Here is a 26,447-nt window from a genome sequence, read left to right on the forward strand (position 1 = left end):
ATCTATTAAGGACACCTGCCTTAAATCCACTCTGGGCTGAGGCGGGATTGAGAGCAGTGGGAGGGAGGGAATGGAGGCTTGTGGGTAATGAGTTAACTCATGTGAGCTGAGACAGAACGAGTGTTTCGTTTAATACAGAGAAAGATTAACATGAAAAAAAAGAAAATACTCCAACTTAGTGGCTAAACGCTAACGTTTCAAGGACAAGGACCCGGCACTGCATCGCCAGACTCGACAATTCATTACTGTGATTTATATCCTCAACTAAACTGCTACAGCCTACTTATGTAAAGTAAAAAAAACAAAAAAGTGAAAACGAGTCCAAAACAAAACTGCAACAAACCGAAGAGGGAAGTGACTTTTTCCTCATCTTTTTTTTTTCTGCTCAGGAGCAGCTCGATGCGCACGGCTGTCAGCCTCGGTGAAGTCCAAGGAGAAATCGATCCAATCAGTGTGACCTACCGATTCCCCCGCGACACCCCCCGCCCCCTCCTGGCCTCTGAGCAGCGATATTGATCAGCGCTGATCGCGGCCGGGGGCAGGATACATCCCCACTTAGCGCCACACAGACGGTGTATGTGTGTGTGTGTGTGTGTGTGTTGTGTGTGTGTGTGACCACCTCAAGACTCATTAAACAATCTGTCTGGTCGCCGGACAAACTGCTCAACAAACAGCTCTCACGCTGCATGGTGCGCAGCAAACAGGCTCGGGACGAGCCGATGATGGGAGTCGGAGCCGATTACCGTCCTTACACAAACCTACTGCGGGAACTCTTCCCCTTGACCAGCTTCCACTCCAGTCGGACCACTGGAGAACTGGGTTAGGAGGCCAATTCAATTAAAAGAACTTAATCTGCAGCGGCGCACGCGACAGGTCAGCGAGACGTTCCCGGAATGAACCAGGAAACGCACCTTCGGGACACCATGCATGTTTATTACTATTTTTAATTTATAAATCAACTGCACATTTTACAAAGAATGTGGGAAAAAGTCTCATTGTGGATGGGCTGACGTCCTACATTTACAATTACAGTATTTTCTCAGACACCCTTATCCAGAGCGACTTACAATCAGTAGTTACAGGGACAGTCCCCCCTGGAGACACTCAGGGTTAAGTGTCTTTCTCAGGGACACAATGGTAGTAAGTGGGGTTCGAACCTGGGTCTTCTGGTTCATAGGCGAGTGTGTCACCCACTAGGCTACTACCACCATTGTGGAAGAAATGTAACTTGAAAAGTAAAGTGTTAAATATTTCAAATGAATCACAGCAATTAACACATACATTTTTGACCGCCCTATTTATTACACCATGGGCTCACGTTTATAAAAAAGAAGCTACTAAAACAGCAGTGTTTCATCATATAAATAACAACTGGTAATGAACACAATTAAACGGGTGCTTAAATTGTACCACTTCACTGGCTTGAACAGAAACTTTCTCAGTATTAAAAAAAAAAAAAGTGATGACAGCATATTAAAATTCACAGTTACTGTGAATTCTAATTTGGAAACGTGGCGCTGCCATCGTCCAATCTCAGCTTTTTTTTTTTTTTTTTTTTACTATATCCTTGGCTGCATCACAAGGCCGCTGGAGAAAACCCCGAGATCGCGTTCCGCCGCTGTTCAATGCGATCAACGGGAAATGGGTGCTGGTCACAATTTTGACCCGGCTAATTAAAATCAGCGCCCGTCAAGACCTCGGATATTCGATGTGACATTCGACTCAGGGTGAGTCTCGGCTCAGGACACACAATCTGCCCGCGTTCAACACTAAAAATAGCTGTTCCTGCCGATTTTTAAAGAGATTAACATGAAGGCCATCAGCCCCTGTGAGAGTCAGGTCCACCGCCGCGGTATCTGCGAGAGGAACGGCGGGCACTGGCCAGCCCAAAGTGACAGGCTGTCACACAGGCTTCAGCACTGACAGTGACACGGCACAACAAACTGACGAGCGATGCCTTTGTTCAATGATATTAAAACCTCACAGCAATAATAAATCCTCTCTTACAGATGGGCAAAGAGGTGCGAGCTGCCCACCAATTACTGATAACCAACAGTAAAAGTGACAAATACATGAATAAACCACCAAAAATCAAATAAACCTGTGTAAAAATTCAATTCAATTTTTTTCAAATTGCCATTCAGTTTTTGAATAGGCAGACGAATAGGCAACCCTAAAAACCTGCTGCTAATTGGTGATTAGCTTGTGGCAATAATGAAGTTCACTACACCAACCTATTACGAGAGTCAGTCAACACCACACAGCACAGCAAGACACTACAGCAAAAACGTACATTTACAACATTTACCAGACGCCCTTATCCAGAGCGACTTACAATCAGTATTTACAGGGACAGCCCCCCCCCCCACCGGAGCAACTTAGGGTTAAGTGTCTTGCTCACTGACACAATGGTAGTAAGTGGGGTTTGAACCTGGCTCTTCTGGTTCATAGGCGAGTGTGTTACCCACTAGGCTACTACAAATAGGAAATAACAATGAAATATATGAATATGTACAGTATTGCTAAACAGACGAGTTTTTAGCACTGCTTCTTACGATGGTCAACATCTTCCATATATGTGTTAATTTACATGCAGATTGATTGATTGATTGATGATTACTGGTGATTGTTCCCTTAGCACTCTTGTTGACAAAGCCCATATCATAGCCCATTTGCGGTAATGTGGCACGATGACAGAGGTCATTACTCACAGTGACCAGGGCCAAATTGAATCAGAGGAGGAGGCTCTGTGAGGAGGTCTGTGAGAGGTGGGTGGGTGGGAGCGAGGCTGTGGGTGGGGGGAGAGAGAGAGAGAGAGAGAGCGAGAAAGAGCTTTTCCAGGCCACTCACTTCACATGACACCGCACTCAATCACCTGGCAAAAAAAAAAAGCCGCGCGTGCAGCAGGAGGGTTTATTACGTGGCTAATCTGCGGGATCACACGGGTCCCTCCCGACGCCCCTCTCATCCCCGCGTCGTCTTCCGCGCCGAAATGTCACGCAGATCTCGGAAGATAGCGGCAGTCGTCTGTCGACCGCATCCTGTCACATTAATCGGGCTAATCCGGCTCACGGGGAAACGGCAGGCTTACTCCCCTTAAGTCTGCGCTGAGATGGTTTCATACCCACACGCTAGACAGGACGCTCAGTCCAGGCTTTTCTTATTGAGCAACCAGTGCTGCAAACTAGTCGTACGTTCGGACAGGCTGCGTTTATTTCACTTTTAGGATGCGTGCGGTGCCGTCTTCACTGCAACAGCTGGTAACGCAGTCGTGCAATGTCAGTCGGCCAAGTTCAAATGCGCACCTGCGATATTTCGATATGATATAAAATACAGGCCCAGCGTGGAATTCTCATTGCAAAAGAGACTGCGTGATGTTCCGTGTCCGTGAGGACGATGTAATAGATATATTTTGTCTTGTTTACTCGTGGAATGTCAGGAACTTGGCAGATTCCAGGCTTTATTTCACATTCATACTTTATATGAAAGTGATACTTTATATTGCAAATCTCATAAACCCATATTTTATTCTCAAAAGGAAACTAAAAAGCATAACAAATAAAAAATATTCGCACATTTTTAGCATGACATTAAACATGTGATACATCTATGGGTTTATTAGATGAGAATTTCATGTAAATCAAAGACGGATGAGAGAAAAAGTGGCACGGAGCACCGACAGCTCGTTCGAGGGAACATCGGTGCCCACCTGTACGGGTCCCCAGTCAGCGGTGGGAACACGACGAGGGCACCGCAGGCCCCAGCTGGCAGGAGCAGCTTTGAATATGTAACTCGATAACGCGCGGGGAGTCCTACATCACGTTCAAATGATGCAATAATGCATCGGAGAGAGAGGCAATTTGCCTGCGCCAGACGACAAAACCTCATAAACGATGGGCTGTTGGGCAGATATACACAGCGGTTACCAGGGTCTTTTATTCCCCCCCGGTCCCATCTCTCAAAGACAAACATTTGATAGATTGCGCACGCGCCTCCTGCATTTCCATTTATTCCTCCTCCTCCTCCCCCCCACCGTGCAATGAAGAAATGGCCGCTTCATTAGGGCGCTCTCAGGACGGGCCGCTCCGTCTCGAGGCGGCCGGGGTCACGCCGCCGACTCCAGCTCATTAAAAGATAAACAGCGGGCGATAATCTCTCACCTGAGCAGCTCTCGGCCGGCGTCGCCGCGCCGGTCTGCATTCCTCTCACGCCGTCTCCGCTCTTCCTGTTTCCTCGCAGCGAACAGGCGAGCGGAGGCCGCGCCAGGCTCAGATCTCGGCAGCTGCGAGAATGCGCCCGGTTCCCACGCGGGATCTCAACTGGCCGCCCCGTTCATAAAACGCGATTTTCGCGGATGAGGGAAACACTTCCCACGTTCGGGGGGGAGCGTCCACAGGTTACCAGGTTAGCAGGCTCCTCCCCTATCAGAAGGGTGATCGGTGATCGGCTGACTCCATGTAAGCATGGCCAGTGTCAGAAAAAAAAGTGAGAAATGGGCACAAACAGAAAGGCAGACAAGCAGGAAGCAGAGTTGGTGGAAAGGAGAAGGCTCCCTGATGTCAGGCGGGACGGGGACTCGGCGGGGGGGGCCTATTCACACAATCCTGCCTTTGTTTTGAACATCTGTGGGGCTGCGCTCACTGACCCCGCTTTAATGGAGGTGCTGAAAGTCTTGTTTCTCTGTGTGGCGGGCCGCCCACAACACACATACACGCTGTGGTCAAGCGTGAAACAAACACACACGTGTCATCTGAGCCTGGATAGCTCAGTCCGTAGAGCATCAGACTTTTAATCTGAGGGTCCAGGGTTCAAGTCCCTGTTCAGGCGATTTGTTGCGTGACCACCGAGTGCAGAAAGAATGGTTAGCAATGCTTAAGACAGTCAATCTTTTGGGGCAGTGGTGGCCTAACGGTTAAGGAAGCGGGCCCATAATTAGAAGGTTGCCAATCTAACCAGCATAACACGACTGGATCATATCTAAAATCTTATTCAACACTCGAAACCAGGTCCAATTTTATTGCTATTAGGGTCACATGTTAACGTGACAGTATGGTAAGGATCTAGGGATGAGCCTTCTCGTTGGTTACTCAAGACTTCGAGCTAAATTAAATCCAGCTAACCGAGGAATCGTGTTTTGTGGAACAGTGATCTGTTGAGCTCTGATCACCGGTGATGTGTAACCTCTTACCTGGCATCCAGACACACTTGCTTCCCTCCCATACCCAGAGAACGGCGGTCTCTCCGATTTACCTGCGGGCAGAGAGAACACACGAGGTTGTAGCTCAACATTAACCATCGAATTGTGAATATCAATTTCCACAATGACCAAAAAACAGGCACTGATTTGCTCCCTCGCGAAAGGCCCAACTACCAAACGGCCCCGCACCAGCAATTAGTGGCACCCTGCGGTAATGAGTATATTGATAGAGGGGGAGGAGCCTGTCAGCGGCAGAAGGAATAAGAGGCGGGCTTCACCGGCGGAATTCAGCGGCCGCCGCCCTACGCCTCGGACGACCATGATGAACAGCCTCGACAACATCGTGCATTATACCAGTCAAACCTTCAGACGGCCATGTTCCGCTCACTCTGGGGAGAAGATAAATATCTCGTTTGGTCCCGTGTGTGGGAGAGGCTCTTATTTTTGGAAGCCGCGAAATAAGCGCGAGCGGCGCAGGTGAACGGAGGATCAGACGCCCGTGCCAGCACCGCAGGGAAAGCGGACGCCATGCGGCCGTGTCCGGCGGCCATGTCATCGGCAGCGCGATTCGTCCCGCGCACAGTCACCACTGAATTATTCATGATCCTGTGATGTTGTTTCAAGCCCCACCAGCGCTGCGAGATGCGCCCTATCGATGTAAGGTGTGTTCACACACACACACACACACACACACACACACACACACACACACACACAGAGAGAGAGAGAGAGAGAGAGAGAAACACACCCCTGCCTGGTCCTCTCAAGCACAGCCCCAGCCAAGTGTGATAACATGTCATGGGACCCTTAACACAAATCAACAACGCGGCCGTAACCGAGGGGAAAACATCCCAGAGGAACCAGGCGGTAAACACAAAAAAAACACCAAACACGCATGAGCACACAAGCGGCTCGGCCACGGACGGGCCTGGCAAACAGAGCGGTTCCACCGTTCTCATACGACTGCACTCGACACGCACGCGCACACACAGCCAACGTCTCTCAGTCATTCACATGAATTTTACTGCAGTCAGCACAGCAAACACAAAATGCCACACCGGGACCATAAATGTGTAACATGAATAGCTTTCTTGGGTGTGAAGGGTTAAACAAGGTCGGGAAAAAATGGTAACTACGTAAAAATAGTTCATTATAATAAACACCCTATTTTAATGGAGGCAGTGGTGGCCTAGCGGTTAAGGAAGTGGCCCCGTATGCAGAAGGTTGCCGGTTCGAATCCCGATCCGCCAAGGTGCCACTGAGGTGCCCACACACTGCTCCCCGGACACCAGGGTGATGGGTTAAATGCAGAGGACACATTTCACTCTGTGCACCGTGTGCTGTGCTGCTGTGTATCACTTTCATTATGAATGGGGAAAATTAGAATAATAATTGACATTAATTGTTGATACTTCTGCAATGTGTGTTTACAGTTTCTTATTCTTTTTTAAAAATAAAATCTTTTTGAAGCGTTTTTGATTTGGACAAAAAAAAAAAAAAAAAAAGATGAAGGAAGGAGAAGGAGAGATGAGGGCAGAGGAGAGGAGGATAAAAAGACCAGACACTTCCACTGCTATAGCGATTTGTTTAAGCGTCGCTGGCGAGGGTTTGTGCCAAGCAGCCTGCTGATGCTGCGGCTGATGTCTGAGGAACCGGTGCCAGCAAGCGCAGCTGTGCCCGCGCAGCTTGCCCCTCAATTCTCCCATTCCTCTGGCGGCCTTATCTAAAGACAAAAGGAGAAGTGGCAGCGGAGGGGGGGGAATAAAGTTTTCATAAAGCATTGATGCGATGAGCAGATATGTGTGTAAATCTAGTAACAAGGTAGTTATAATCCATTTATTGGCCAGTCCAAACTGGCGGGTCGGAATGCTGGAGTAGATTTCTTATAAAAATAAAAATAAATATATATATATATATATATATATATTAAAAAAAAAAAAAAAATTCGTTCCTTCCTGACCTCATGCCCAAAATTAGCTGAACAAACAGCTCCCCGGTTTCCGCCGCTCCTAACTCAATCATGGCAGCGCAGGGCTGGGTAATCACCTTTATGTACAGGCCCAGACCATCGCGGCGGCCATTAAGCCCTCGTTCGGAAGAGGAGGCCATCCATCAAACGCCGCGAACCTGTTGTGGGTGGATCCAGCGGCTCGGATGTGATGATTCGAGTGTTTGACACTTGCGCCGGCATTACCGGGGCTTTTCTTTAATATCTCCTGCAGCGGGCCTACGCCATTGCCGGGCGCCTTCCGTATCATTATTACCGTGGACGGAGGAGAAAACAGGTGCGGCCCGGAACGCGACACGACAACAGCGGCTCACGACTTTCCCCAAGATCCTTGTCTGCAACTCTCATTTCTCACACGCATGCATATTCCCTCCATTTTTTTTTTTTGTTTACTCCCTTTTTTTTTTTTTTTCTGCAAAGCAGCACATGCAGGAGGTGGACGGATGAAATGATGCTCGCGTCCGACCCAGAGCAGGTGGCAGCCATGCGCCCACCCCAAATAATCCGGAGTAGAAATAAAACGCACAGAGACGGGCATCTGGTAAACGCAGGTCTCACTGGCCAATCAATACGAGGCATGACAGAGGGTCAAATTTACTAATCGATTACGCCAGAGGTGAAATCGTTCGTAAATCAGGTCTTAAATGGTGAGAAAAGACTGCCTCGGCTCATCATTAATATCGGCGGATTTCCAGGAATGTTTACTGGAGGTGTGCACCTTCGTTTCTTTCATGCTTAAATTCAATTCTAATCAATCCAAATCAATCAAGAAATCCTCCAATAGTAAGATTAGCACGAGGTAACATCACGGCATTCTCCCTGACTGCTCGCTTGGTCTTATGATGCAGATGAGCTTTGAAAATACTATAGAGCATTAACCAATGATCCCCTAAAAATAGAACGTTACTTTCTCCGCACCGAATCGGAATTTTCCACAGCTCTGCTGTCTTCCCTAAACCCGAGTGGCAAGCAAAGCTTAAGACTCCAGTTGCTATTTTTTAATAAATAACCAATAACCTGGCAACCAATGGGAAGATTCTGCAGCGTTTATAAATAGCATGGCGATGTAAAAAAAAAAAAAAAAAAAAAAAGTTGCATTCGAAGCAGGGCCTGGAAGTCCCTGGCGGTGCAGCTCCTATCGATCCTGTCACCGCGGCGCTGTGCTGCGGCCCTTGTTTTGGTACTCAGTCAGGTAGTGATCTAAGCATCTCTGGGGATCAATTCAAAGCCCCGGCAACAAAAACAGCCAATTAGTGGCCACGTTGGCCGGCCTCGCAGACGCATTCCAAAGGCCACTTTTGTGTTTTGTTCTCCGCCCGTCTCTTTTCCGTACAGGGACCCGTCTGTTCGTACCCAAAACAGAAACCCTCGGACAGGATGGTGGAGAAGGGAAGACTAAACCTCCATACCCAGACCCGGGTGGAGACCCCGTTCCCTGAGGAGCAGCCCTCAGGAGCCCCACGGCCCCATCAATTATCCCTGTCAAGCTAACACTGTGGGAGCAGCCATATGGTAAAGGCAACACACACACAATATGGGGAACTTCTGTGCGCAAATCGGCAAATTTTGGCATAATCATTGTCACTGTGTTTGCAGCATTTTCTGTTAACACCCCTGGCAAAAACAGGAAGGTGCGACAGGAAAAGGGGAGGGGGCGGGGCTTCAAGGCCTTCTGGCTGAGCGACTCTGGAGATCCCACAGGCTGCGTGTCAAACTTTCACTGTGCTTACGCACACTCACACACATCCAGGAACATATATAGGCCATGTTCATAACATTACTTAATGTTTCAGGATGTACAAAAATAACCAGATAGAAACAGGAAGTGGCTGCTTGCTGGTTATCTGTATGTTGGTTGTGGAGGAACTGACTACCCACCCAGCCCTCTTTTGTTTCTAATGCTCAGAAGATGAAATGTATTGATGTTTTTGCAAATTAAGCTTAAAAAAAAAAAAAAAAAAAAAAAGAGGAGGAGCCTGTAGGCATGATTGACAGATTCCCAAACCCCTTCTGTCAATATGTCAAACGCCCAGGTGTGGTGCAACGTTCACCTCCTCCCTTTCTCCTCCAATCTCTACACTCCTAATAGCCTTGTACACAAACGTGACCACGCCCACTACAAACCCAATCATGCACGTTATCAGCACTTTAATTCGAGCGTTCTCATGGGGGAGAACCAGCTAACGTAACCGTTAGCGAAGACGTCTCAGAAGTGGCGGGAACAATAACACACAAACGCATGCGTCACAGAGGGGTATCAGAGGGGTCGAGGGCAAGAAAGATGACATGCTGGGTCCACAACAAAGCGCGAGGGGGAACACACACACTCTCCGACACGCCCTGAGCTCGGCATCAATTTCTGTTAATTACAGCCCTGTCAGCGCACGCATTATTCAAGCAGCCAGCGCAAATGTTAATGAGCTCTTATTTGCATATTTATTTTTTTCCCTTTGTTGAAATGTCATTGATTATTACGTCGTACGATGATGAATGCCCGCGCTGATGCGCCCTGATATGTAATTAGTCATTAGGTGAAATGAATAGATCAATTAAAAAAAAGAGAGAGAGAGAGAGAGACTGGGGCCGCGGGGAGGAATGCAGGGGACAGAATGCAGGGGACGGAATGAAGCAGACTTCTTAAGGTGACTTGCGCTGCTTTGATACGACAAGAGGAAGGGGAAGGACTTTCATCAAAAAGGATGGCGGAGTGACGCCTCCACCTCGCTCGAGTTGAGCTTCCAAGGAGGACAAAGACAATAGTCGGGGATCAAAGATGACCTTTGTTATAATACAGTCCTTATGGCCTTGAAGCGTGCCTTTGAAAATCGAGTGTGACTGCCCCACTGAGAGCTGCGCCAGGAGGGGCGGCGGAGCGGATTTTCCCCGCCGCTCCTTCCACCCGCGTGAGGTGGGAGGTGGGGATTTGCTCCCGATTGCGTTTATCCAAAGCATCTCCCCATCCCGCCACGCCGGGTAATCAGATGCCCCGGCGCTGGTCGATTTGATTTTCCTCGTTGTTAAAGGGGTGGGGGTGGGGGAAATGTTTTCATTTGGACCTTTGCAGTCGCTGGGCTCGCTATTCACTGATGATGATAAAAAAAAAAGGAGGGGTGGGAGAAAGAGGGAAGGGGGGGGAGGAGAAGAAGAAAATGCATTACTGCAGACCAGATGGGAACATTCCACATGACCAAACCAATCAATCACCTGGGCGGGACGCAGGTGCGACACAGGCGCACAGCAACAGACCATTTCATAGTCTATCGGCCACAAACACATGGTCACCAATCAATGGCACCCCGAGGACCCGGGAGGGGGGTGGGGGTTCCTCTCCAGCCTGACTGGTTCATGGCTGATGACTTCATAATCACACATGCCTCTCTGTCCATGGAGGTAACACCCCCCCCCCCCCCATTGCACCTACCCAAATAATACAGACCCACGCCCACCTCCACCCACCCAAACACAGGGTAAGTGCCGACTTCACTGCGCCAAGACACAGAAACTCAATTTTAAAAAGAAAGAAGGCCGAGGTCCCAGGACGGAGATCGCGTCCCCCGCCGCCACATCAAAGCTCTTGTGGAGAGGCGGTATTAGAGGCCAGGCGACTGCTGAACAATGAAGCAGAGGACCAACACAGACCTGGAAATTTTGACCCCTTTCACAAAGCACCACAGGCATATTTCCTTAAACAGGAGGGGAGGGAGAGGTTTAAAGTAAAGTCAAATACACAGTGGGTCAACATGAGTTACTGCACTGGCCATTACGAAGCATTGGGCACTTAGGACTGAATCTTCCCATTTAAAAACACACATTCACTAGTTCATAACATAATACTTAATACATTTACATTTAAGGCATTTGGCAGATGCCCTTATCCAGGGTGACTAACAACGTGCTTTCATATTACCATCGATGAAGTGATCAGTTCTATGAATGAACTATGAATTCAACCTTTTTATTCACTCTAATAACAATGGATATAGTGGCCGTGGTCACGTTTGTGTAGAAGGCGTGTTGTGTATTAGGCGTGTTGCGATCAGGGGGGGAAAAGGAGGTGAAATGAAGGATGGGGGCGGTGGTGGCCTAGCGGTTAAGGAAGCGGCCCCGTAATCAGGTTGCCGGTTCGAATCCCGATCCGCCAAGGTGCCACTGAGCACTGTCCCCACACACTGCTCCCCGGGTGCCTGTCATGGCTGCCCACTGCTCACTCAGGGTGAGGGGTTAAATGCAAAGGACAAATTTCACTGTGTGCACTGTGTGCTGTGCTGCTCTGTATCACATGTGACAATCATTTCATTTTAAGGAGGTAGACGCTGTGGTACACCTGGGTGTGTCACATATTGACAGGACGGGGTTTAAACAGTCCAGAATGAGGAAGTATGGTGTGTAGGCTCCTCCGCCTTTTTAACTTTGTTTATAAGAAAAAAAGTAATTCAAGTTCATCTTCTGGATGACAGAAATAATAACACACTGAAAAAAGGTTCCTCGTCTCCGACATACACGCGACTGGCAAGCAGCTACTTCTTGTTACGATCGGTTTATTTTCGTAATTCACAGCCTTTTCTAAAGACGCCATCAGAGGGTGAATGAACAGCGGGCTGGATTCAAGAGAGGAGGAGGGGAGACCCAGCCACAAAGTGGACTAATTACGGCGCATTGTATCCCCAACACACAGACATCTCTGTTCTCTGTATCTCCTGCCTTTTCTCTCACCGTCAGACACACACAGAGACAAAAAGGCGACCGAGTCCACGAATAAACGGGCTGTAAAAGATTCATTAAGGGTTAATCTGAGGTCTGCGCAGACGGATGCATGCGTTTGTCTAGAAGCGGAGGGTTGGATCGTAAATCAGACAGCAGAGAAGCTGGGGAACCCCCCCCCTTCCGAGCCTAAAGGAGCCGATCACGTACGAATTCATTCAGCAGATTCCTCGATCTGGCAGGAGCGGGAATTTAGGCAGCTGCTCCCGGTGATGGTGCAACCGCCACCTGAGACCCTACGACCAGGTGTGTGTGTGTGTGTGTGTGTGTTGTAAAGGAACACCTGTGTGGCGCCTCCGCAGTCTGTTCCGCGGGTGGAGGGCAAACGGCAGATTGCGGTCCATTCTTCAGCAGCCACAGGTTGCACCGCGCGCCATTGTTAAAACACCCCACGTACACATAAAGTTTCTACATTTACGTTTACGTCATTTATCAGACGCCCTTATCCAGAGCGACTTACAATCAGTCGTTACAGGGACAGTCACTCGTGGGGTTAAATCCCCACACACTTTCATGCTGCCCACTGCTCACTAAGGACAATGGCTAAATGCAGAGGACACATTATACTGTGCGCTGTGCCGTGTTGTCACGTGTGACCCCCCAATCATTTGCACTTGACGCACTCTTCGTTCCAAGTGATTTTCGGTGTCAGTGTCACTGCATTTAACTGCTCCATACATTTGTTAGTCCAGCTGCAATTTACGTAGAGGTGTCAGTGTCTGTGTCTGTGTCTGTGTGTGTGTGTGTGTGTGTGTGTGTGTGTGTGTGTGTGATTCCTACAGAAGCCTCCTCTGCAGGTTAAAAATATAACCTGTGGCCGGAACACACATTCGCTTTGGAATAGCACGCTAAACGCTGCACAGAGGAGCGCGGGCGCACTGAATTCACAAGCTGACTAGAACAATGAGCAGCCACCGCAGAAGAACGCTCCCCGAGGGACGTCCAACATCGTCGGGCCAAGGACCTCGAGCTCACGAAACACGTCCAGTCGGACTGTAGGACAGAGGGATGAGGGAATGCGGGACTCCGTGGGCCGGTGGCGTCTGCTGGAGTCGTTCACCCAGCGCCGGTGCCCGGAGGCTCCATTTCTTCCACTGGCTGGATTCCTTCCTAATGACTCAGTGGGCAGCCATTTAGCCAATCACCAGCATTTCTACTGGCACCCGCTGCCAGATAGCGCCAGCAAGGCAGAGCTGTTCTACAGGCGGTGCCACAGGAGTGTGAAGTGAATGTGAAATGATTGAAATTGTGATACACAGCACAGAAAACGGTGATACATGAAATGTGTCCTCTGCTTTTAACCATCGCCCTTGGTGAGCAGTGGTGGCCATGACAGGCGCCCGGGGAGCAGTGAGTGGGGACGGTGCTTTGCTCAGTGGCAACTGGTCGAACTGGCAACCTTCTGATTACGGGGCCACTTCCTTAACCGCTAGGCCACCCATGCCCCAAAACAGGGTGCAGGTTGCACAAAATATGGAGCAGGAGAACAAGAGTGCTCATGCTGTCTGTCTTTGGGACATGTCTCCTAAAACCCTGCAAGAACACACAGTGTACAGCTCTACAGCAGACCAGAGTGTTTGTCCAATCAGTCTCACACTGACTACAGATCTAATTTAAAATACATACAAAATAAAATCTTTTTCATCACAATGAAAAAAAAACTATCACTTTCCCTTTTTTTAATTATTACAACTATAATAATACTACTACTATTGATGTTGTTATAATAGCACTGACCCGACTGTGCTTATTTTGGGGAGTCTCCGCACCAGGCAGATAAGTGAAATGCCACGGTGCTTTCACTCAAGACACCAAAAATTCCTTGTTTAAACAGGGGAAAAAAAAGCTCTGAAAATGCTCTGAGGTGTATAGAAGGACTTTGACATTATAAAAACATTTTATCTACCGGGATGATGACACAAAGCCAGACAATCGCGTTCGAGGACCCGCGAGGTCGCGCAGGTTTCCATGGCAGCAGCTCCAGTTACATCACCACACCTTGGCCCCTCCTCCCCAGTTTCCTTCTGAGCAGACCGAGCCTGTGGGAAGGGAAGGAGGGAGGAGGAGGGGTACAGCTGATCCCTACAGCTGGAGAGGCCACACCGTCCTGAGGTCGGTGCAGATCCGTGGGGCGTGGTTGAGGCGGTGTGGGTGATGGAGGAGGAGGAGGAGGAGGATTTGTGCCCTTTCAGCTCGTCTTCGGCTCTTCACGCTCCGGTGCGCCCAGCAACAGATAAACGCGCCCCGCAGCTCTGCATAATGACCCACTACATCCAGTACACTTCCACCGCCACAACCGCACCCGCACCGCACCACCCACCCCCACGGCTCCCCATCTTCTGCAGATGTCGCTTCGCCAGTCACAGCCTCTACACTTCAACATGCAAGTGTCTGTGTGTGTGTGTGTGTGTGTGTGTGTGTGTGTGTGTATAAAACAGCGACACTGTGAGTGCTGATGTTACACATGCTCGAGGGGGGGTAGCTGTGATGCAGCAGAGATGACAAGCATCTCTGTGTGTGTGTGTGTGTGTGTGTGTGTGTGTGAGTGAGAGAGAGAGAGAGAGAGAGAGTGAGACAGGAAACATAATTGATGTGTGACTTTGCTGGGCTGCAGTGTACGAAGCACTTGAATATTTGTGGCACGATACCCACATGGCCACAGGGTTGCCGCTGCCACCTCCCACTCTGACAGGCGAGTGTGCAGCCTGGGCACTGGGCACACAGTGTGTGTGTGTATGTGTGTGTGTGTGTGTGTGTGTGTGTGAGTGAGATGACTGCGACTGACAGACTCTGCAGCTCTAAAGCTGTAGAGGAAGCTCCGCCCCCGCACCTGTTGCCCTCGCCGCTGCGCTAACGGAGTTCAGCACCTGAGCAGCACCTGGGTACAGACACCGCTGCCGCGACCACACCGCCACGCCCCAGACGCATAATTTCAAATAATTTCATATTGTCACTCTAATAGAGGGAAAATATTATACGTGGTTCTAAATGTGCTCATGTCTTCATGCAATTTGCACACAAATATTATAATGTTCTTACCAGCATCAAATGCACCAGTCTGCACACACTCTGGGTCGTCTATTTCCTAGAAAGCTGCTATGGTTTGTAAACAGATCAGGTCACACGAAGTCACCCAGGGCCACCTCAACGTGTGGTTTCCCACGTTATCTGCCACCAATCAGTGGGAATTAAATGGGCAGTTAGAGATGCGCCCATGGGAATAAGGCATTTAAAAGTGCTTGAACAAGTCATTTCAGCAACTAGGGCGAAGCCGCTGAGGCAAAATTTGACTCTTTGATGCATGCTGAGAGCGTTCATTAAAACAACTCCATTTTCGAGACCAGAGACCATTAATTCAATCAAGCTAGTGCAATTTCCTCTTGGCTGAGCACATCAGATCGTCTCGGCGGAGTTTCTCCCTCGTTTCTCGTTGATAAGCCCAAGCATGCACTGTGCTTTGGGGATCTAAAAATAAATAAAAAAAAGATCAACCAAACAACACAGGCACGGGGGGAAATAATGGCAGACGCGAGTAATGCAGTCTTTCGAGCGCCGGGGCACAGCCAGCCAACCAGCAGAACAGGAAGTGGATTCAGGCCCAAGGGACTGGGGCGCAAAGGTGCTACAGTGAGAACCAGCACGGGCCGGGCGTCCGCCGCGGCCTCCAGGGCCAGCAAACTCCCCCGCTCCATTAGCTTCCGGCTAATAGATTTCGCGTGCGGGGAGACACCTGGGGATTTTAGGGGCATAATACCAGGGCGTGGCCGCGCCTCGGAGAGCGCATGTGACAAACCGGCGCTAAATAAAGGGCCCCGGCAGGCCTGCCACGTGGAGACGGAGCTGAGTCCGGTGAATCAGCCCGGAGCATGATGACGCGATGCTAATTATACGGGGATTATTTTAATATAGCCAACACAGTGGACCTGAGCAGGCCAAAGGAACGTGAGCAATTCAGCAGAGTTAAAAATAAAGAGACTGGGCACATGGCCTGGCATGCTGGATGGAAACACACACACACACACACACACACACACAGTGTTCTTATTAAGCAGCTATAATTTTAAAAGAAGACAGGAACCCAGCCTGGAACATTTAATGACTTGCCTTTTAGAAGAGAAAAGCAAAAAAGAGGGAAAAAAGTTAAAAGAAAGCAAAAAACAGAAACCTCAGCAATGTCCTCCGAAGGTGTCCTTGTAGTAAACTTCCCCTCGCCGAGTCTTTGATGCTGAGCCATCAGTGTGAGTCAGTGTGAGCACAAATCCTGGCTTACCACGAAAAAAAAATTGCCGTAGCTACAGGGTGACATCAGAAGCAGCAACCAGGTATCCACTCTTCCCCCGTCTCCTGCATTAAACTTCCACAGAGCCCCTGGGGCAAGAACCAAACAAGGCTGTCTGGGAAGTGGCCATACTTTCAACTGGGGTCACGGCATAAAATTTTTTTTTTTTTTTTGATTTACAAAAATCATAATCAGTTAGGGAGCGGAAGAGGCCGCTTGCTGGTTATCTGTATGTCGGAGAGGAGGAACTGACTACCCACCCAGCTCCTGTTTGTCGATGTGTAATTACATCTGGCACCCCGAAAATGAACTTTAATGATGTCCTCACATGCAAAGTTTAAAAGTGGGTGAGCCTGCCGGCGTGATTGACAGATGTCACGCGCCATACTTCCTCATTCTGGACGATGTAAACCCCCTCCCGTCAATACGCGACACGCCCAGGGGTAGCACGGCGTCCATCTCCTCCCTTTCTCCTCCGTTCTCTAGAAAAACGTGACCACGCCCCCACAACCAAAACCAGCAGGCAGATTCATTCAGGTTTTCTGAAGGGTGAACTGGTGAATGTGAGCAAGTCTCCAAAACTGACAGGGTTCAATTTTTGCGATTAATGAGATGAAGCAGAGCAGGAAAGAAACATTTACCCTGCAAAACAAGGGGCAAGACAACGAGCCTGGACTCGTAAGATGAACACTCGTGAAGGCCGTGGAAAGGGAAATAAAAGCGGCATTAAGTGGGACTTTCCTTAATGCCAGTTGGCAGTCATGCCGCTGCGCGTGACCGTTTACACCGGGCATTTCCACGCGGAGACACCAGCCCCACCGCCGAGATGAAGGCGGTGCGGGCTAACGAACGACATCAGAGAAGGGGAAGATGAAAGCGGCCGAAGATCTCAGGCGCGCGGACCTCACCTCTGACACGCTCCGGGATAAAGTAAAAAAAAACACGTTCCTCTCTGCTTCGCCACCCACTTACAAAACGTGTGACTATATGGAACATGCTGAAATAAGACGTTACGATCCGAGTCGACAGAACGGCCAACTGTTACCACTGGACTCCTGAACGTCAACAAAAGCCTAAACCAATTTGCCTCTCGCAATCATAATCTGTTTGGCCAGTAAATACGCGTGCCGCTGAAGAGGCAGGATTGCTTATCTGCATGCAGATTCCCGTTTAATCCAAAACTGGATTAGGCCTTATTAAATATTGCTTCGAACAATGAGCGCGACGGCCTCATCGTTACGAAACATCTAGAGTCCGTCGGTAGGGGGAAAAAAATTCAAACAACTCTTTGTGGCAAAGAGCGATGCTGGGATTAATAACCGCGCTCTGATTAATTTATGATATTTTTACGCCATGGTTATTAACAAACACACACATAAAAAACACACACACACACACACCTCATCCAGTCTTGAGTGGTTTATCCCGGACACGTGCAGAGGCGCAGCGGCGGGCCGAGGAGGATGCTGGGTAAGAGGATTGAAGAGAGCGCGGGGGTGGTGGGTCACGTGAGGTCTCAGCCTCCCTGACCCCTGCCACCGCCCCAGGAGAGGACCGGTGTCATCACGGCCCCGTCCCCTCCCCCGGGACCCAGGACCTGCTCTATACCGCTAATCCACATTCCGCTAGAGCTAACTGGCAGGTCCGGCCACCAACTCTTTATTGCGTTCTGGTTTTAAGATGATCGGGAGAAATGTTCTATTCAGTTTACTGGCACATGATGAATGGGTCGGTGAATTAGCATCAACGTGAAAGTTAACCCCGGCATCAGATGAACTGCGGATGACCCTAACTACGCCACCTCACGCAGCATGCTGCTATTTAATTATTATATAGAACACTTATTCAAATTTAAAAAATGATGTCAAATAAACAGTCATTACTAGCCATCTGTTAGGCGTTCGGTACCGGGGCCACCCTGTGTAACCTCTTTATCTGGGTTCCATCCAACAGCCTCCGACACGAACGGGGAAAAATAAAGACACGCACACACACAGACACACACACTGAGAATAATCAGGACAATAGCGCAGTGGCTTTTCCGCAGCTAAGTACGTCTTAGGGGTAAGATTTCTTATCTAAACTAAAGCTGATTTAGACTTGTTTTTTTTTTTGTTTTTCTGCAGCATCTCAACAACACTAGAAGATGCGCGCACAGCCAGGAGCACGCTGGGAACCTCGCAGGACCACACTCCGAGAGATATTAATAACGCAGGTCACATCTGAGGGAGCACTCGGGCCGCTAATCAAATTCGGCTCATTTGTCACTCGGCCGAGGAGCATGGCGAGCGGGACGTGGCTTCCCCAGATCACACGCCTATCCATTACAGGTCCGTCTTTGTAGATCTGAGGGCCGCGCATACGTGAGGACATCAAAAAGGTAAACATCACTTGGAACGCTGTTATTTCTTCTTACTTGAAGGAACTACAGAGCACTTGGATTTGGATTTAGATAATCCACTTAGATTACCGCGGCCCTGTCTTTAGAGCGGCGGTGCCGAGATCACTCGGAAATGGGTCAGCCGCACCAAACAGACTTCTGAGGTTTTCCCCGGGAAAAGCCACCCGCGTGAACACAACGTCTAATTGTATTTCATACCACATGCGCGTCCCACCTCTTTCATTGGAGAGTAATAACCTTTCAGGCTTGATTTAATAAGGTCGCTTCCAAAAAAAAAAAAAAAAAAAGCGTAATTCCATGTAAATCCCTGATATTACCGCCGAAATTCAATTTGATGAGACCAGGCTCATCTCCCTATCCTGCTTCAGATAAGCAGAGGCAATTTAGACGCACAATCAGATTGCCTAATTCCCTGACACATCATTGTTCCACATCATTTCCATATTCTGCTGCTTATGAGCATAATTAGCAGCCGAGGCAGGCAGGGTACGCTTCTCCGATCGATTGGCAGAAAAACGACCCCCGTCCCATCGGCCAAAAAAAAAAAAAAAAAAAAAAAACAACAACGTTGCTTTCAATCAGCTCCGCGCACCAGCACCCATCCATAAACTCGCCACCTTGCATGGCAACCGGTCTCCAGGGTAATCTCACAATGAGGGGGGATTCACTAGCCCATAAAGCTGTCATGTGCCAACACATCACAATAGCGCCGGGCATGCAGGCGGAAGATGCATCGCCCGGAACTCCGGCAACCCATCCATCAGCGGCCGTAAATAAATAACGCCGGGATTTTTTTTTTATTATCATTGCCTGTTAAAGTGGAGCAATGTAAATAACGCGGCTGCAAAGGGGACTGTTCCATAAATACGAGAACGGTGAGGACGAGAGGTCTGCTTGCCTACTGAGAAAGACTAGGCAAAATTGGAGAAAAATGTCATTTATTCAAAAAGATATTGTTCAAAAAGGTTAACCCCAAGTATTGATGGTTCTCCAACTGCTCATAAGTCATAGTCTATTCTTACTGGATCAGGCGTAAACTCTCACTTTACACAAAATGAATTTATTACATAAGAGGTTTTATCTTCATATATAAAATCAACTTTTTCACAATGCCAGGATGGTTTTTTTTATGCACTAGTAAAATGAAGTTGTTACTACGATAATCTGCAACCTTCTTTCCTTTAAAATTTACTGCCTATCCACAGCTGGAAAGCGTAAAATCACCCCCGAGCCCACAGTTCAGAATAAGCTTCATCGGGCGAACAGGAATATGCGGGACGCCTAATTCCTTTCCTCGAATGATCTTTGGCACATCTGCCCATTACACCCCCACCCAATCTTCAAACCCATGCCCTCACCTCCCTTCTTATTAAAAAAAGGAAGTTGCCGGTGGCTTTTCTGATAGCTAGAAGACGGTCTTTTGTGATGGAAAGCTGTACTGATGGCGTGACTTCCACCCTGGGGGAGGGTCAACTTCTGAAGACAGTCACCACAGGAAGACAGGGAGGAGGGAGAAAGTGAGAAAGGGAGTGAAGGGGGGGTGGTAAGAGACAAGTGCAAGGGAGGAAGGAGCTGCCATCTAATGTGTCAGGTCTCAGCCAATCAGGACATAATAGAAGTAGATAAATAAACACACGCAACCTCCGGGCACGAGAAGAGAGAACTGGCCCGGTCGGCCGTGGAAACTCACCCATTATGCTGGAACTCATGAAAGGTGTCGGGGACAATCCTTCACCGGACACTAATCGACTGTCACTCAAGGGATCTCCGTAATGAGGACTGTCTGCAAAGCCCTGGGGGAAGAAGTTCACAGCGTTAACACATTATCAGGCCGCTGGCTAACTGAGCGCTATGACACTCTTCTAATTACGCTGAACAGGGGACCACAACTGGTCAACTGTCCCCCCGGACAGTCAATAGCCTTTATTAAGAACACTTCTTTAGTTTTTGACAAATCGTCTCGAAAAAGCAGCAAACAACGTCCTGAGGGCCAGAAGACGCTGAAGATCTACATGAAGAAAGGTCACGGTGAAGATGCAAGGTCAATACATTTGCATGTCTGTCTGGGTAGGGAGGAGGAGACCGCGTTTCAATCTGCTCATTTCTGCAAACTCCAAAGCCGTGTTGTGACTCCTTCCCTGCACACAATCCCACAGAACCTTTTATAAACCTGCGATAGGCGTGAACTCCCACCTGCAGTTAAAGCTCAAAACAAAAGGTTTGACATGGAAACGATTTAACAACATGCAAACGCTCGCAAAATACGCGCAACTGACCGCTGGCTCCTCTTCACACCAATTAGAGATGAATCTGAGGGCCCGGGGCCACAGCCATTGACGAAAAACGCATTGTGGAGGATCAGCGTCGAAACGCACGCTGCAATCCTTCCAGGTGGCGCGTCTAGCCACCGAGCCCAAGTGTAAATCCAGTTGCTAGGCAACATTTTTTTTTTTTTTTTTTTTTTGGTTGTGAGGCAGTAAAACTAATTTTTTCACCACCCCCCCACCTCCTTTGTAATTAAAATTGATTAACATGTTTTCCAAAAATGCTAATGCGGATGACGCCACGAGCAATGCTCCCTTGATCATAAAGATAATGTTTTGGATAACTTTTTGACCTGCAGAGCCTAAATGATAAAAAGAGATTTTAAAAGGCAGCAAAAAAAACGACGTGCACGCAGGAACGTTGCTTTACCATGACGGTTTTTACACGCGAAGGTGGGAGAGAAGCGGCTTCCTGCCGCCTCGGAACGTCGGCCTTTCATGACAGTTATCAGCTTTGGAGGGGCTTAGGTGTAAATATCGGTCATGCGCCGGCCCTTTGAAAACTCGGGGGTCTCCTGCGAGAGAAGATACTCTGTAGCCGCGCTAATCCCGGCGCCGGCGAAAAAAAAATCCCGCTCAAATGCGCTACCCTCCGAAAACCTACATTAACTCAGACCAGAGAGCCCGAGCGAGGATGGGGGGCTTCAATTTCTAAAGCCCCACCTGCAACAAAACACTCACAAACTCATATCAGCCCCGTTCAACATGTCTGGAGAGGAGGGAAAATCGGTCTTTTAAATAATAAAAAAAAAAAAATAATAATAATAATTTCCCCAGCAAACGGACTGTGATGGAGCGAGTTTCAAAGGCCGCGAGGCGGCGATCCTCCAAGGCCACGGTGTTTGCGATGGGCCATCGCCCTGTTAATCATGCTGAGGACTGACTCGCTAATAGCACCTTCCCTGGAGAGGCAACAGCAGGAAGGCTGGCAGACAGACAGGCCAAGACTAGCACGTTCACACACACACACACACACACACACAATATACAGGTACACTTTAGAACACACACACGCTTTCCAGCAGTCACCTCTCTGTTTTGGTGTGTGAGGGAGATATTATATGAAGGCTCTATGTACATGTATTTCCCCTCCTTGCCCTTCTTGGTCTCTTGCTGACAGCTGCCAGTGAGCTGGAAAAGGACATGGGGAGGGGTGTGTACCAGAGTGTGTGTGTGTGTGTGTGTGTGTGTGTGTGTGAGATGGTGGAGGAAGGCCTGTCGCAACAAAGCTCCCTGTTCCTGGTCCTCGGGGACCGTTAGATCATCAATCATCATCTGCAAACAGCCAGCGCATATGCGGCGCGCAAAAAGCCGCGGAGACGAGCGCTGTCACGCCGACCGGAGGGGCCAGTTACCGACGGCAACAGAGCTGTCAGCCAAACCTCTTTAAGCATGCGGGCCACGGCCTGGGAGCCAACCCGCCGCCCCCGGCCTCCCCCGCCCACGCCGTTTAAAAAGTCAGCGCTGGGACGGAGCGCGGCACGGGTTCCCAGGTGCTCGCCTCGCCCCCCTACCAGTGGCTTGGGGCCGGGCGATACGGCGTGATGGACGGGAGCGGGCGCGGCTGTCACACGCCTACCCTGAAGAGGCTGCCAATGTATAGGGCACTCGGCCAAGGTCAGCACCATGAGGATGGAGTGTGTTGAACTCTCTCTCTCTCACACACACACACACACACACCCATAGACACTCACGTGATTATTAAATGAGTACGGATATTATTTCTACAGTTCGTTATTACTTTACAGCATACAATACAGTGGTGGCCTTACGGTTAAGGAAGCGGCCCCGTAATCAGAAGGTTGCTGGTTTGAATCCCGAGGTGCCACTGAGCAAAGCACCGTCCCCCCCACACTGCTCCCCGGGTGCCTGTCATGGCTGCCCACTGCTCACTCAGGGTGATGGGTTAAATGCAGAGGACAAATTTCACTGTGTGCACCGTGTGCTGTGCTGCTGTGTATCACAAGTGACAATCACTTCACTTCACTTAAAATACGTAAAACGATGTAAACTGGAATCCTCTGTTCTATGTCTGTCAATGGTCTCTGAACATAATTTTATTTGGAAACAATGCACAAAATGCAGCCTTTCTTTGGAACACAGAATTGTTCTGTTTTTTGTCAGCATCTAACTGAGAATCTCTATGAAATATGATTGAGTTAATAAATTTTCCAAAGCTCCATCTGACACTCCTGGGCCCACTAGGCCACTGCAGAAAATTCCTCAATGCAAAGTTCACTGAACCTTCTGAGAGTGCCTCTGATCAACGGCAAAACCAGCGTAAACGGAAGAGGGAAAGAGGAGGTAAACAGAAAAGTGGAAATGTCATCAGATGCGGGCGGTGTTTAGTACACTTCTAAACAAAGGCGCGGGAGGAGGATGCAGCGCGGCAGATGAGGGCCACGCAGGTCAGGTTTCAGGAGGCAGGGAAGCCTTTGTGCCGCTGCCAGCTACACTCTCTCAGCTCCGACGTCCGATCTCCTGCGTTCTTGTGACATGGAGGGAAAAACAACACAGGAGGATAAACAAGATCTTTACAGGCTTTTCGTCTGGCCGTCCCTGGTGAGAAACGGACCTTACAATAAACCTCAAACTAGACTTTCGAAGGTCTATTCAAAGCAGCCCGAGGCCTTAAGGCATGAAAAATGATTTATGACTGCAGGTGTATGGCTAAATTGTAAAATAAACATATATAAATTAATTACGTACGTCACATACAACTGCATGATATTGCAGAGTGGTAGTAGCCTAGTGGGTAACACACTCGCCTATGAACCAGAAGACCCAGGTTCAAACCCCACTTACTACCATCGTGTCCCTGAGCAAGACACATAACCCTGAGTTGCTCCAGGGGGGCACTGTCCCTGTAACTACTGATTATAAGTCACATTGGATAAGGGTGTCTGATAAATGCCATAAATTTGAATGAAAAGTAGTGAAGTGATTGTCACTGTGATACACAGCACCCGGTGACACAATTGAATAGACCTTCGAAAGTCTAGTTTGAGGTTTATTGTAAGGTCCGTTTCTCACCAGGGACGGCCAGACGAAAAGCCTGTAAAGATCTTGTTTATCCTCCTGTGTTGTTTTTCCCTCCATGTCACAAGAACGCAGGAGATCGGACGTCGGAGCTGAGGGAGTGTAGCTGGCTGGGTGGTAGTAGCCTAGTGGGTAACACACTCGCCTATGAACCAGAAGACCCGGGTTCAAGTCCCGCTTACTACCATTGTGTCCCTGAGCAAGACACTTAACCCTAAGTTGCTCCAGGGAGACTGTCCCTGTAACTACTGGTTGTAAGTCGCTCTGGATAAGGGCGTCTGATAAATGCTGTAAATGTAAAAATGTAAATGTACAATGAAATGTATCCTCTGCTTTTAACAATCACTCTTAGTGAGCAGTGGGCAGCCATGACAGGTGCCCGGGGAGCAGTGTGTGGGTACGGTGCTTTGCTCAGTGACACCTCAGAGCCACCATGGCGGCTCGGGATTCGAACCGGCAACATTCACCGCTAGGCCACCACTGCTCTGAAAATGCAGTTCCTTTCTTTTTTTTTGTTGCGAGCAAACTCATGTATATTTCAAAGAGAGGCACTGCCTAGGTCACTCGGTCCACTCAACTTCAGTGGCCCCCATCCCTCTTTAAATAGTATCAATACGGATTTGTTCAGAAACTGACTAACAAAACATATTCAGGTCGAAGGCGGCAAAATTCATCAAGGCGAAACGTTCGTGACCGTTCCAAATTAGCCAATTAAAAACAAACATTCTAATTTTTTGGAGAACACACACATACACACGATCATTAGGAGCATGATTAGTGGTCTTGTTAAATAGGATTTACAGAAATGAGTAATTCACTGAATGCTTCCTGGCGAGCCGTGTTTGTTACATAAAAGGCCAAACCAAACCACGTTTCACACATGATATTGAAATTAAGCACTTCCTAATTGTGAGTGGGCTTGTTGCTAAAAAAGGGACATGCTTTGAGTATTTACAGCAAACACATCCTGGTGCAGCAGGTCAGAGCTCTGTACAAAAAAAAAAAAAAGCAACACAGAGACAAAAACCCAGATCGCTGGGATGGGACCGGGTCAGCGTGATGAATGGAGAGACGCCGCAGCCCCGGCCCGGCTCGAGCGTGCTCAGGATTAAAGAGCTCGCCTCCATTCTCCCTGGTCAAAGTCCTCCGGACGAACCGGTGACGGGCTGGAACGCCAGACGCGTGCGGTGAGGAATGCAGCTGCCAGCAGGTCCGGGTAAAACTGGCCCAAGGTTACACGAATTACAATGCGAATTTTTTTTTTTTTTTTTTTTTCTTTTAAACCAGAGCTTTTCAGGAATAGCGAAATGAAAAACAATTATTAGTCTGACTGATTACCGGAAGCCGAACGTTTCACCAGGGCAAATGTGAATAATCATTAAACACCCACTGTAACACATACATATTGATGCATATTGTTTTTTGTTTGTGGTTGTGTGTGTGTGTGTGTGTGTACGAGCTGAACAGCTGTCTGCTTACTGATGCCCGTCCACTGCAATGTCAGAAACGCTGATTTATATGCACCTAGAGCAAAGATATCTCGAGCGTCTCAGTCTTCTAATTCAAATCCGGCTGCCGACGGAGCCATAGCCCGTAGATGTTCATTCGGGAAGGGCACTGGAAAATAAACAAGGTAACGCGGCCCGAGCGCGTCTGACATTTGACTGATTTCAGATGGAAAGTGACAGGAGATTGACGTTAAATGAAATTCATACAGGGCAACGGGAACAGCCAATGTGTAAAGAGACAAATAAACAAACAGAGATAGAGAGGAAGTGTTCACACTTCGCAAAAAGAGAAAGCAGCGGGGGAAGGAAAAAAAAAATGATAAAGGCTTCTTTTTCTTTTTTTTCTCTCTCTACTCTCCCCTCCCATCTCTCTGTGTGCACTTGATTCAATTTGCATTTATTTGCAAAAGGCAAATATATTCAAGCTACTTGTTAATCAGAAATAAATCTTGTGTTTCTGCCAAACAAAGAGAAAGCAAGTATTAATTTAAAATGAGCACGAATACATTTGATGCTAAATTTCTGCAACCGTAAAAATGAAAATAATTAAAACCTGAAGTTAAATTCCATCTTTCTTTTTTTTTTGTATTTGGAGAGGCTGTTTTTTTTTAAAGCATAGCTATTCTAAAAGGTAAACTCCCCAATACTAATAATTATTACTATTTAAAATTTTAAACATGGACTAAATATAAATGTTTCATCAGATCTGGTGTGACGCTTGGACCGAAAGTGTGTTTTCCCACTGCAATCTGAAAGTAACACGCTGCAGTAATGAGTGTTAAATGCTGCGCGTCGGAGCAGAAAGGCCTTGTGTCGGGCTGTGGGGACCGAGAGGGGGCGGGGCCTTACCCTGGAGGACTCGTAGGAAGGACTAGACTGGCCACCTGGGACCCACGATGGCTGGCTGGTCCGCTCGTCCAGACCTGTCAG

General features: G+C 48.5%; 1 protein-coding gene and 1 non-coding gene across 12 annotated transcripts in view; one reads left to right on the forward strand and one right to left on the reverse strand.

Annotated features, from left to right (window-relative positions):
* Nucleotides 1–26,447, reverse strand: part of tcf12 (transcription factor 12) — a 73,947-nt gene that overhangs the window by 28,213 nt on the left and 19,287 nt on the right. For 10 of the 11 annotated variants that reach the window (XM_028956080.1, XM_028956078.1, XM_028956085.1 and 7 more), the window contains 3 exons: nucleotides 26,367–26,440; nucleotides 20,337–20,439; nucleotides 5,189–5,250 (listed from right to left, as the gene is read on the reverse strand). In XM_028956080.1, the coding sequence (XP_028811913.1) occupies nucleotides 5,189–5,250; nucleotides 20,337–20,439; nucleotides 26,367–26,440 (239 nt within the window). The other variant, XM_028956086.1, reaches the window with a different exon arrangement.
* On the forward strand, nucleotides 4,755–4,827 carry trnak-uuu (transfer RNA lysine (anticodon UUU)). Its single transcript has one exon. It is a non-coding gene; the product is annotated as a tRNA-Lys (tRNA).

Source organism: Denticeps clupeoides, chromosome 16, assembly GCF_900700375.1.
Source record: "Denticeps clupeoides chromosome 16, fDenClu1.1, whole genome shotgun sequence".
Lineage (NCBI taxonomy): Eukaryota > Metazoa > Chordata > Actinopteri > Clupeiformes > Denticipitidae > Denticeps > Denticeps clupeoides.